The sequence below is a fragment of the Callorhinus ursinus genome, unplaced genomic scaffold (genome assembly GCF_003265705.2).
Source record: "Callorhinus ursinus isolate GAN/ISIS: 27379988/994484 unplaced genomic scaffold, GSC_fseal_2.0 scaffold13, whole genome shotgun sequence".
Classification (NCBI taxonomy): Eukaryota; Metazoa; Chordata; class Mammalia; order Carnivora; family Otariidae; genus Callorhinus; species Callorhinus ursinus.
In genome coordinates, this window is record NW_027397075.1 from 3,396,502 (window position 1) to 3,409,335 (window position 12,834).

Below are 12,834 nucleotides of genomic sequence, written 5' to 3' on the forward strand. Positions count from 1 at the left end.
CATCCTTTTTGTGTCTCCTTTCTTCATTCAAGTGTGTGTGTGAGATTCTTTTCTTACGGTGGTGTGGAGCTGAAGTTCCCTTCGTTTGATTGGGGTCCCATTTTGAATGTTGATAATGTGCCAGGCACTGCGTTAGGTACTTTCAAGGGTCAGTTCATTTATTGCAAATTCTCCGTTGAACTTGGGACAAGCCCATCAGGCTCGTGGGGGGGGGGGGCAGAGGGGCACAGGTTCTAGAATCAGACACAGGCTCGCACCCTGGCTCTGCTGTGTGACCTCAGGCAGATTGCTTCGCCTCGCTGAACCTCTGTTTCCCTATCTGTAAGAAGGTGCTGATGGTAACACACAATTCCTAAGGCTGTGCTGTTCTTCCCTGATGGTCCTACACGTGAGCCACTCAGCCCAGCACCTGTACAGGGTGGGGGAGCAGGTGTCTGAGAATAATTCTCAGACCAACAGTGTGGGTATTCAGAAAACTTGGCCCTGGGGATGATGTACAGGCCAAATGGGAGATGGTGTGGTATTGACACTGCTTACAAACAGACGAGAATCATACAAATTTTATGCAGTAATATTTTTCCTTTTAAGGACAAATGTCAAACAGAAGAGTGTAACCCATCTGCAGGCACCCCACCCCTGAACCCCAGGCTTGTCAGTTCTGCTACAACTGCTTCTCATTGTCTCAGAAAGGAAGGGACTCTAAATACTTTTTTAAGGTTTATTTGTTTAAAGTCCTCTCTGCACCTAACGTGGGGCTCGAACTCATGACCCCGAGATCAAGAGTCGCATGCTCCTCCCACCGAGTCAGCCAGGCGACCCAGGAAAGGACTCCAAATAGATGAAATCATAGTACCATGGTCACTCCGAGAAATTTAACAAATTCCCTAATATAAAGGATTATCGAGTTGATGTTCAAGATTTTCTTGATCATCTCCCACCTTTTTGGGAGGGGTTTTCGGAATTTTGTTTTTTCTCACAATTGCACTCAATTTTGCAAAAGCTTTCCACGTGAGGGGTAGCTTTTTAAAAAGGCGAAATGTGCCCTTATTTCTGATTTGCACTCGTATGTGTATGTTGGGGGGGGAGAGGGTTCTTTTCCTCCCTCCCTCCCTCCGCGTTTGTCTTTTCTTATCCCTGTTGGACTTTTTCATTGTGAAAATGTTCCAATGTATGCACAAGTAGAGAGAATGCTAGGCCCCCCCCCCCCCACCCCGCAGGCACCTGCCACTCCCCGTTGGTAATGACCAGACTGGAGGCGGTCTTCATTTGTCTTCACCTCCCATTTTTCCTCTGGGTCTCAAGGCCCCTTTCTAGTTTATAGGTTCCTCTCCTTTTTCTGTACTTTACTAAAGCAACGGAGTCATTTGTCCTGTACCTTCCCACCTGTGGACTTCGTTGCATCCTCCCCACCATCCCCCACGACAGTGTTCAGCGTGTTCTCTGTGCCCTGCATTTCCTGGGTGTTAGACCCAGAGGCTTTGTCAGGTTTGACCCCCACCCCTTCCCCTTCTCCTTTCTGGAAGAATATTTCCTTGATGTTAGTGGTACTTTTCATGGCTCCCCATCTGCCACCTGATGGACACTTTATTGTGTTATTAAGGTTAATGAGCACATTTAGGTGACACCATCCTGATGCACGCATGATAAAGCTCTCCATCCAGTTCTCATCTAACACCATGGGTCCGGAAGTGTGGACCCCAGACCCACATCCTCAGCATCACCTGGGAACTTGTTAGAAATGCAGATCCTGGGGCTCATCCCAGCCCTGCTGATTCAGGAGCTTTGGGGGCGGACCAGGCCATCTGTGATTTCACAACCTCCCAGGGGAGGCTGGTGCCCAGGGATGTGTGCAAGCCGCTGGTCTCATGGTTTTAGCAATTACCGATGGTCATTGTCAGGGTCCATTATTTTATTAGGGGTTCCAAAATTGCTACATTCTAGTTTTGTCATTTCTTCTACATTTGTTAACTGAAATTCTTCCAAGTAGAGGGAGTGTTCTTTCACAACAATTAAGTGAGGTTGTGAGAGGGATGCTCCTGGGATAATGTCCTACGCAAAACCCATAAGAGTTTAAAACTGTAGGAAATGTGGTTGTTAAACTCAAGTTCATGGGCAGTTCCTTATTTCGCTTCTTTGAGTGATGAAGTGATTATTCAGGTTTAGGGAATAACTTGCTCATTTCTCCACCTTCTTAAAAATGCGCTATTAGGGGCATCTGGGTGGCTCAGTCAGTTAAGTGTCTGCCTTCACTCAGGTCATGATCCCAGGGTCCTTGGATTGAGGTCCTTGGATAGAGCCCCACGTTGGCCTCCTTGCTCAGCGGGGAGCCTGCTTCTCTCTCTCACTCGGCCCCTTTCCCCTGCTCATGTTCTCAATCTCTCAAATAAATAAATAAAACCGTTTTTTTTTTTTAATGGGCTATTAGAGGGGGACCTGGGTGGCACAGTCGGTTAAGCAGGCAACTCTTGATTTCGGCTCAGGTCGTGGTCTAATCGAGCCCCGAGTCCGCCTCTGTACTCGGTGGGGAGTTGGGGCCTGCTTGCGATTCTCTCCATCTCCTCTGCTGCTTCCCCTGCTTGTGCTCGCGCTCTCTCTCTCAAATAAATAAATAAATCTTTTAAAAAAGTGAGCTACTAGATCAGGACTCTTGGAAGAAATAACCGCCCCCTCTGAGCATATCAGTTTCTGGCTTTTCTTACTGCTATTTTCACACCTGAAAGAGAAAAGTGGCTGTATTTGGCCTTGTAAAGTCTGCATCTCAGGAGCTGGCTGCCCATTCACGGGATGTGCGGTTACCCCATCTCCATGGGATTTGGGGTCCAAGTGTGAGCATTACCTTGGTGAATTCAAAGGAGTTGTGAATTCTTCTCTGCTGAAGTAGGGGTAGCAACCACACAGTATGTCCTGGTGGCCATCCATCCTAACTCAGCCTGTGCCTCAGTTCCTGGGGACATAGCAGCAGTGGGTGGGGGGAGACATGGGGCAGGTGGGAGGAGCCGGCTGACCAAATCAGAGCTTGGTGTCTCAGCACCTGCCTCGTGGACACATCTAGAGAGTAGGATGAAGATTGTCTCAGATGAGCTCCTCATGTTGAGAGGACATTTAAGGACTTCAAATTTTACATAAAGACTTTTCTCTGCCAATTGTTTAGTGACCTTGAGGAACGATTTATATCGGGAAGGCCAAATCAGTGTTTGCTTCCCCTCCGCTCATCGTGACCAGTTTTCAAGAGAATGTCTGGGTTGTCCAGCATCTTACATGGACGACCATTGAAATTTATGTTAATCATCATGCCTCATGGGTTTAACATCCTCCTCTTTCCATTTTTTTAAGATTTTATTTATTTATTTGAGTGAGAGAGAATGAGAGAGAGAGACAGCAGGAGCAGGGGGGAGGGTCAGAGGGAGAAGCAGACTCCCCACTGAGCAGGGAGCCCGATGTGGGACTCGATCCCGGGACTCCAGGATCATGACCTGCGCCGAAGGCAGTCGCTTAACCAACTGAGCCACCCAGGCACCCCTTCTTTCCATTCTTATAGTTCTTTTTCTTTCTTTCTTTCGTTTTAAGATTTTATTTATTTATTTGAGAGAGCATGAGAGAGAGAGAGAGAGAGAGCGCGAGTGCACAAGTGGGGGGGAGGGGCAGAAGAAGAGGGAGAAGCAGACTCCCTGCTGAGCAGGCAGCCCAATGTGGTGCAGGACTTGATCCCAGGACCCCGAGATCATAACCTCAGCTGGAGACAGACGCTTAACTGACTGAGCCACCTAGGCGTCCCTTACAGTTATCTTTCTTACCAATGTTCAAAGTCACCTGTATTGGACCAGCTAGAACCATAGCTTAATATTTTAGTATATAGTGTTCTAGACTTTTTTTTTAAAGATTTTATTTATTTATTTGACAGAGAGAGACACAGCGAGAGAAGGAACACAAGCAGGGGGAGTGGGAGAGAGAGAGAGGCAGGCTTCCCGCTGAGCAGGGAGCCTGATGAGGGGCTCAATCCCATTACCCCAGGATCATGACCTGAGCGGAAGGCAGATGCTTAACCTACTGAGCCACCCAGGTGTCCTAGACTTTTTTTTTTTAAGTCATCTCTACCCCCAACATGGGGCTCAAACTCACAACCCCAAGGGCAAGAGTCACATGCTCCACTGACTGAGCCAGCACATATACTAGACTTTTAAAAATGTATATACATTCATATAAAATTACGAGAAAGATTCTGTTGTAAACATTTCAATCAGCTTTATTGAGGTATAATCTACATACAGTAAAACTCACCAGTATTTTAAAAATTCACTGGCTTTTAAGTGTACAGCCCAGTGGGTTTTGACAAATGTGTACAGTTGTGTAACCACCATAATCAGAATATAGAACGTTTCATCACCGTGGAGGTTCCTTGGTGCCTCTCAGCAGTCAGTTCCCCTCCCTGCCCCTGGCAGCTAACTACTGATGTGCTTTCTGTCATGATGGTTTTGCCTTTTCTAGACTTGCGTATCAGTGAAGCAATAGAGCCTTTGGGGTCTGGCTTCTTTGGTTCAGCATAATGTTTTTGAGATTTGTCTATTTTTTTCCCCTGAGTATTCCATTTATACGTAATTTTAACTTAGAAATACATCATAAGTATCTTTGTGTGATCAACGGTCACCTGTGGTATGATTCCATTTATATGAAATGTCTAGAAAAGAGGAACCTATAGAGACAGGGAGTAGATTAGTGGGTGCCAGGGGTTGGGGTTGGAATGATGGCAGACCAGCACAAGGGAATCCTTTCTTGGGGTGATGGGAACATTCCAAATTTTATCGTAGCGATAGATGCACAACTTGGTAAATTTGCTAAAAGTCATTGGATTGAACATTTACAGATGAGAGAATTTTATGGCATGTAAATGACCCTTTAACAAACATGTTAAAAGGAAAGGGATAAATTTTGGCATAAAGGAAAGTCCACACCCTGAATTTCCGGGGGAATTACCCCATTCTAATGCATGGATGTCCCAGTTAAGGCATTCCTGAAGGCCATTTAGAGGGATTGCAGATTTGCTGTTCCACAGAGCGTTGCAACCCACCTTGTGGTGCATCTGTTAGCCCTTGTCCGTTTTCTTAGGCTAAATTCCTAGAAATGCAATTGCATTTAAGCATCTGCCTTTGGCTCAGGTCATGATCTCAGGGTCCTGGGATTGGGTCGTGTCAGGCTCCCCGCTCAGTGGGGAGTCTGCTTGTCCCTCTCCCTGTGCCCCTCCCCCCTGCTTGTGCTCTATCTCTCTGTATATCTCTCAAATAAATAAATACAATCTTAGAAAAAAAGAAATGCAATTGCAGGTCAAGCCTTTGCATAGATTTTAAGGTTTTCTGTTCATAAGGGTGGTGTGTACAGAGGCCCACTCCCTACAACTCTTGATGACACTGGATATTACCAATAGTTTTCATCTCATCCAAGCTGATAGGGGAAAATCAGTATCTCATTGCTTTAACTCATTTACTAGTGAGGTTGAGCATCTTTTTCTCATGTGTGTTGTCTATTTGAAGGTCTTTATAAAAAAATAAATAACTATTTTTGTTGATCATAAATTTAATACAAATTATAAAACTACAGATATGATAAAAATAGATAATTGAAAGTATATCCCTGTTCACAGTAGCATTACTCGCAATAGCTAAAACGTGGACACAACTCAGGTATCTATCAACAAATGAAGGCATAAGCAAAATGCGGTATATACATACGATGGAATATTATTCAGCCTTGAAGAGGAAGGAGATTCTACACATTTGACAGCATGAATGAATCTCGAGAACATGATGCTAAGTGAACAAGCTAGTCGCAAAAGGACAAATACGGTATGATTCCGCTTGTATGGGTACTTAGAGTAGTCAGATTCATAGAGACAGAAAGTAGATTGTGGGCGCCAGGGGTTGGGGGAAGGGGAGTGGGGAGTTAGTATTTGATGGGGACAGAGTTTCAGTTCTGTAGGACATAAAAAGTTCTCAAGGTGAATGGTGGTGACAGTTGCACAGATATGAATGTACCTAATGCCGTTGAATTATAGACTTAAAAATTGTTGATAGCAAAATTTATGTTACATATATTATACTGCGATAAAAAAAACTGGACAAAATGATAGAAAGTAAAAATCCCTAGGGGCGCCTGGGTGTCTCAGTCGTTAAGTGTCTGCCTTCGGCTCAGGTCGTGATCCCAGGGTCCTGGGATCGAGCCCCACATCGGGCTCCCTGCTCAGCGGGGAGCCTGCTTCTACTCTCCAGCTCCCCCTGCTTGTGTTTCCTCTCTCGCTGTGTCTCTCTCTGTCAAATAAATAAATAAACTCTTTAAAAAAATAAAAAAATAAAAACTTTATTGACCTATAAGTCACATACTATACACTTCACTCATTTAAATCATACCATTCAACGATTTTTCACATATTCACAAAGTTGTGTATCCACAGCTACAATAAATTCTAGAACATTTCCCTTACTCCCAAAAGGAAGCCCTGTACCCTTCTCAGCTGTCACTCCTCAGCCTCTGGCAACCGCTAATCTACTTTAATCTCTGTGGATCTGCCTCTTCTGGACATTTTATATAAATGGGATCATATAGTATGTAGCCTTTTGTGACTGGATTCTTTCATTTGGCATAATTTTATCGAGATTCATCCACGTGGTAGCATGTATCAGTACTTTGTTCCTTTTTCAGGCTGAGTAATATTCCATTGTATGGATAGACCACATTTTATGTATTCATTCCATCTGTTCATGGGCGCTTTGGTGACTTCCACATTTTAGCCATTGTGAGTAAGGCTTCTGTGAACATTCGTTGCAAGTTGTTGTGGAGATGTGTATTTTCATTTCTCTTGGGTTTGTGCCTAGGAGTGGAATTGTTGGATCACATGATAACTCTATGTTTAACTATTTAAAGAACGCTCCTCTCTTATTTTTACAGTAAACAGTAAGACTTGGCTATCTTCCTATTTCAATACACGTGGGTCTTACTCTTGCTTCGTAACCCTTGGATAGCATTTCGTTGTATGAAAAAACCATGGTTTACGTTTCCAGCGCCATGATGGTGGACGATAGGCAATGATGCAGATCCTTTTCTGAGGGGCTTTGGATTGTTTCCATTCTTTGACCACGTAAACAATACTGCAGGAAACATCCTCGCACTTTGCGGAATGTTTCTGCAGACTGCGTTCCTAGGCATAGGAGGTGAGGGATTCGTCTGCCTTTAGGACTCAGTTCTGGCTGGATTCTGATGCTGTCCCTTTTTTCCACAGGGGACCAACCAGGCACCATGGCACAGAAAGGCCAGCTCAGTGATGATGAGAAGTTCCTCTTCGTGGACAAAAACTTTGTCAACAGCCCAGTGGCGCAGGCTGACTGGGCTGCCAAGAAGCTGGTTTGGGTCCCTTCGGAGAAGCAAGGCTTCGAGGCAGCCAGCATCAAGGAGGAGAAAGAGGATGAGGTGGTTGTCGAGCTGGTGGAGAATGGCAAGAAGGTCACGGTTGGCAAAGATGACATCCAGAAGATGAACCCACCCAAATTCTCCAAGGTGGAAGACATGGCAGAGCTGACGTGCCTCAACGAAGCCTCTGTGCTACACAACCTGAGGGAGAGATACTTCTCAGGACTCATCTACGTGAGTATCTGGGGGGACAGCCCGGCACTTCTTACAAGCCTCCTCCACCCCTGAGGGAAGGAAGAGCTTTCGAGATGTGTTTGGGATACAGGTTGGGGGGGGTCACATGGGGAGGTAGAATCATTGTGTTGGGTTCACACCTAGTTCTGTGACATCGAACAAACTCTTTGACCTACTGAAGCCTCAATGTTCCTATTTGTGAAATGGGAATAACCACCCTCCCCCACATAAAGGAGGTGTAAAAATGCTATGTGATCACCTATGCAGAGCGCCAAGGTGCCTGGCAGATGCTCAGCAGACTTCACTGAAGTTATGGGGGGATGGTGTGACTCAGGGAGCGCAGGTTCCTTGTGGGTTCGGACCAACTCCCAGAGCAAGAGGGACACAGGTGGCCCCCTGGTATCAAGCTGCTGGGCAGGGGGTCCTGCAGTTCAGCCTTTCTCTATTTGCCTCTCAGAAAGGGTGCGCTAATCCCTTGGGCGAGTTACCTAATTTCTCTGAAATTTCATTTCCTTCTCTGTGAAATGAGCAAGAGGTTAGTACCAACCTCACAGAGTGGGTTACTCTCAAAAGAAAGCACTTGGCACGCCCCTGGGCACATGGTCAGCTCTCAGGATGCTCTGTGTTACCACTGGTTATGTCGTTGTTACGGCCCTTTTCTCTCGGATCCTTTACAAACTTGTGAAAATGGTCCCCCCCCCCGCTTCCATCATTAAGCCCTCTGGCTCTCCCCTTCCATGTTGCCACGTGAAAATTACAAAAAAAAAAACAAAACAAAAAAAACAAAAAAAGACTTGTCCTCTATAAAAATGCTCTGCAGATTTTTTTTCCTAATTAGGAAAATAAGTCACGTTTATTACAGAAGATTTGGCAAATTCAGGAAAGCACAGCAAACACAAAAAATCATTCCTCCCCCAGAGGTAACAGCTGATAAAACGGTGCATTCTTGAGCTCTTGCTTTGTGAGAATGGTACATGTTTATGTATTTACAAGCCTGTGCACATAGGTTAGCCTGCTCGCTATTTTTTTCGTCTACGAGTCGATGCTGAGCGTTCCCACATTTCCATTATAACCCCAAAAATACCTTCTTGGGGGCTATTGTAATCTATCCCGTAGATGTGTCATAACTGATTATCCATTCTGCCCACAGAATAAGTATACTTGTCCCATTTTACAGGTGAGCAAGCTGATCTCAGAGTGCTAAAGCCTATCCTTAACTTCCCTAACTACGCAGGGAAAGTCCCCTTTGTCCGAGCCACTCCTTGGATGGAAATATTATCAACTTGGAGCTGTTGGTACAGGATGGGCATTTCTAAGGAGGGCCGACTTCAGGGAGCTGGGGGTGGGGGATGGAGCTCTTCCGGGCCTCCTACCTCAGATGTGACCTCTCCCTCAGAGAGGTCAAGGACGGTGGGCCTGTGTATAAATCTCACCTGCTGGCCTCTGACATAGCATTTGAGTCCAAAATAGAAATCAGGAAAAAAAAAAAATGAAGGGCTTATGAAGGTCCCAAGACCCAGAATATTTAATCTGACAGCAGATTAAAAAAAAAAAATGAATCAAAGCTTCAAATTCCTGCTATGCTTCCCTGGACAGATGAGATGAAAAGCCTTTCAGCCTTGTGACCGCATACCTACTCCTAACTGTTCCTTTATGGTCAGTTTAATCGCTTAACTAGAAGCCGTTGTCCATGATGGAGGAGATAAAGAAGGAGTTGGGGGAGGGGAAGGAAAGCAAGAGGCACAGGTGGGGGGCAGGTGATGCTGAGGCAGCCAGGGTGCCCGACTTCGCCTTTGCTAACGAAGAGAACTTTCCCCTCCATTCTGCAAAGTGCACCTTAGATGAAGACCCTTGTCCTCTTGGTTCTAGAAGAGTCTATGGAAGCCATTGGGTCCTGTGTCCTTACCCTCGAGATGCAGGTTCTTTCCTTACCTGTTCATGGCACAAGTGTGTGACTTTGAGTCTCATCCACACTCACCTGTGCTTCTGGACGCTGGGTTCTCTCTGCTGGGAGCTTAGCACGACCACTCAGCAGTGGGCTCTGTGCTTACTCTTTGGCTGGGGGATGGGACAAGGGGTTCAGGCAGAGGAAGCTCAATAAAGTGTGAGGCTTGCCTGTAGTGGGTATTGTCCCAAGTCCTTCCCGGCCTGGTTTGTCCTTTCCATCACCGGTGAGAGCAAAGCTGACCTCCCACCCCGCACATGACCTGTCCGAGAGAGAGCTGACGTGACTTGCCTGGGGAGGGACCCGGGTCAGACTCTGACCTGTCCGGTAGAACGCTCTAGGCTCTCCTGCTTCCATCTCTGGGGGATGCTGAGAGTTACAACGCCCAGCCCTTGCCCTGAGGTTGCTTTCTAGTGAAGGGGAGGAAGATAAGACACACTTGAGCCAGATGCGAATAAAGGACCTAGATTCTAAGATGATGAACGGATGGAGAAAATGTGGTATGTCCATCATTTCAGGCTTAAGAGAGGAAATCCTGCTATTGGTGACCACATGGATAAAGCCGGGGGACATGATACTGAGGGAAATAAGGCAGTCACAGGAGGATGAACAATCTGGGCTCCACTCACAGGAGGCATTGAAAGTCGTCAGGCTCAAATCAGAGCGTGGAATGGTGGCTGGCTTGGGGAGAGGGAAATGGGAAGGTGTTGCCCAACAGGTACAGAGTTTTCAGTCCTGCAGATGAGTATGTTCTAGAGAATTGTAGCTGAAGTTAACAATGCCGTATAGTACACTTAAAAATTGGTCAAGAGGGCGGACCACAGTTGTGTTGAGTGTTCTTACAAAAAAAAATTTTTTTCTCCCCCTAGAACGTGTTCCATACTCAGTTCCCATATATGGGCACTAAGGAGTTTGTCAGCCTCCAAAGATTTAAGGACATTTGGGCATATGTACATTTTTTTTCTGGGCAGGGGTCTCTGCTTTCATTAGACCCCCAAAGGAGCCTCGTTACCCCCACAATATTGATGGTAGCTGCTGTTCATTTAAAATTCACCGTGTTACGTGTTCGTACCAAGATACTGTTATGGCGACTACTGTTCTTTTCTTTATACACTGTTTTTAGTCTCGTGTTTGCAGATAAACTGGGGCTTAGGAAACTTACATAACTTGATGAGAAATAGGTGGGTCTTGAACCCGGGAAGTCTGGCCCTGGGACGACTGCTTTGAGCTGCTACTCATGTAATCCTTCCAACGGTCCTACGAACAGAGGCTATTACCCCATTTCAGAGACCAGGGCACTGAGGCTCAGCTGTGCTCGGTCCTATTGCTGGAGGCGGGCAGAGCTGGGACCCAGGCAAGGTTTGTCTGCCTCCAGGGCTGGAGGGATTGACTACCCCTGTTGTCTACCAGATCCTGGGGCTGAGTGTTGTTGCTTATTGATCACTACACCTACTTTTTCTTCACACCTGGCCCACTTCACTCATCTCTAACCTGCTTGATCCCTGTCAACAGTGGGACTTTCCACTCCTGTGCCAAGGCCCTGGGGTTGGGAACATGATCCAGAGCAAAAGTAGATGGACTCTCCCATTCCCAGCCCAAATTCCCTACCTGCGAACCCCGAAGGATATTTTCCCGGTTCTGGTTTCACTGTTCTGGGAAGACCAGTGGGCTAAGGAAAGGCCTTCCTTCCAAACTCGAGCAGGTGATGTTGTTTTCATCTTAGGCCCTTGGCCTAGGGGCCTGAAGGAGTATCTGCCCCGGGATGCTGAGAGCAGACTATGAGCTGACGCCTCCTGAGTGCCCGAGGGTCCTGGAGGGTGGAAAAAAAATACATAACTGCCCCGGGTCTTGGAAGGTAGAAAGAAAACACAGCGGGAAGCTCCCTGTTACTGAGCCCTGTGACCTCACTGTTCAGATCTTTTAAGTGGTTATTGCTTCAAAGAAGCTTTCTAATAACACAAGGCTAGCTATGCAAAGACCACAAGAAAATATTTAAAAATAAGAAGCATACGTCATGTCTTGTGGCTTCTTATGTTTATTGTTAACTATCTGGCCATGGGGCGCCTGGGTGGCTCAGTTAGTTAAGCGTCGGCTTTTGGCTCAGGTCATGATTCCGGAGTCTTGGGATCAAGCCCCACCTGAGCAGGGAGACTGCATCTCCCTCTGCCCATCACCCCGGTTGTGCTCTCTCTCTCTCTCTCTCTCTCTAATAAATAAATAAATAAATAAATAAATCTTAAAAAAAAACACCTATCTGGCCAGATTTAAAATGTTATTTTGAATAGGTAATATAGGCAAATATTAAATAGTATATCAGGATATTCACAATTTTCCCTTTCATCCCCATTCCTCATCTTCCAGTTCCCTTCCCTAGAGAAACCTCGAGGATGTTTCTTACATAGGCTTTCAGAAATATTTTATACCTCTACAGGCAAACATGTGCATATTTGTGTATGTATACATGTATGTATATGTATAAATGTACTGTTTTTTTAAAAAAATTTTATTTATTTATTAGCGAGAGAGAGCACGAGCCGGGGGTGAGGGGCAGAGGGAGAGGGAGAAGCAGACTCTCCGCTGAGCAGGGAGCCCGATGCGGGGCTCGATCCCAGGACCCCGGGATCATGACCTGAGCTGAAGGCAGACGCTTACCCACCTGAGCCACCCAGGCGCCCCCCCTCCATCATTTTATAGATGGGGAAGAAGAGGCTCCAGGGTTTGGCCACTCATACAAATCCCGCAGGTGATGGAAGAGGGCCAAGCTAAGGTTCTGCCCTGGGCCGTGTGACTTAAAGCCTGCGTTTCTTCCACCTTCCCCTCCTGGTTCTTGTTTCTGCCAGAGGAGGAGGCCGTGGGAGCAGTCAGGGCTCTGTGGCTGACCATATAAAGTGTCAGGGAAAAGCTAGAGTCACTTCCTAATACGGTCACAAGAGGGAAACCCTGGGCCTGTGGCTGGGACCTGCTGATGGCATGGGGCCCTGAGATGCTGGCTGGGACACAGCAGGCGGGGATATTGAAACCTCTGAACTTGACCGGCTGGAGATGGGCTTGTGTGGGGGATAGGGGGGCAGAAACACCACCAACTGCAGTGGGGGGACTGGGTCTGGTGAAATGAACCGAGGTTAAACAGCAGACCTCAAGCCTGCAGATTCTCAAGCCCAACCACCCTGCGCGGGGTGTGCTCCTGCCGACCCAGCTCTTCCTCTCGGGTTGTCGTGCCTCGGAAAGATGGGCTGAACTGAGCAGAGATTCAGATCTGC

The 12,834-nt window shown here is 46.6% G+C and overlaps 1 protein-coding gene across 5 annotated transcripts in view; it reads left to right on the forward strand.

Annotated features, from left to right (window-relative positions):
* Positions 1-12,834, forward strand: part of MYH11 (myosin heavy chain 11) — a 109,247-nt gene that overhangs the window by 8,896 nt on the left and 87,517 nt on the right. For all 5 annotated transcript variants that reach the window (XM_025855636.2, XM_073899459.1, XM_025855637.2 and 2 more), the window contains exon 2: positions 7,268-7,629. In XM_025855636.2, coding sequence (XP_025711421.1) covers positions 7,285-7,629 — 345 coding nt within the window. In that variant the 5' untranslated portion in view covers positions 7,268-7,284. The remainder of the gene's footprint in view (positions 1-7,267; positions 7,630-12,834) is intronic.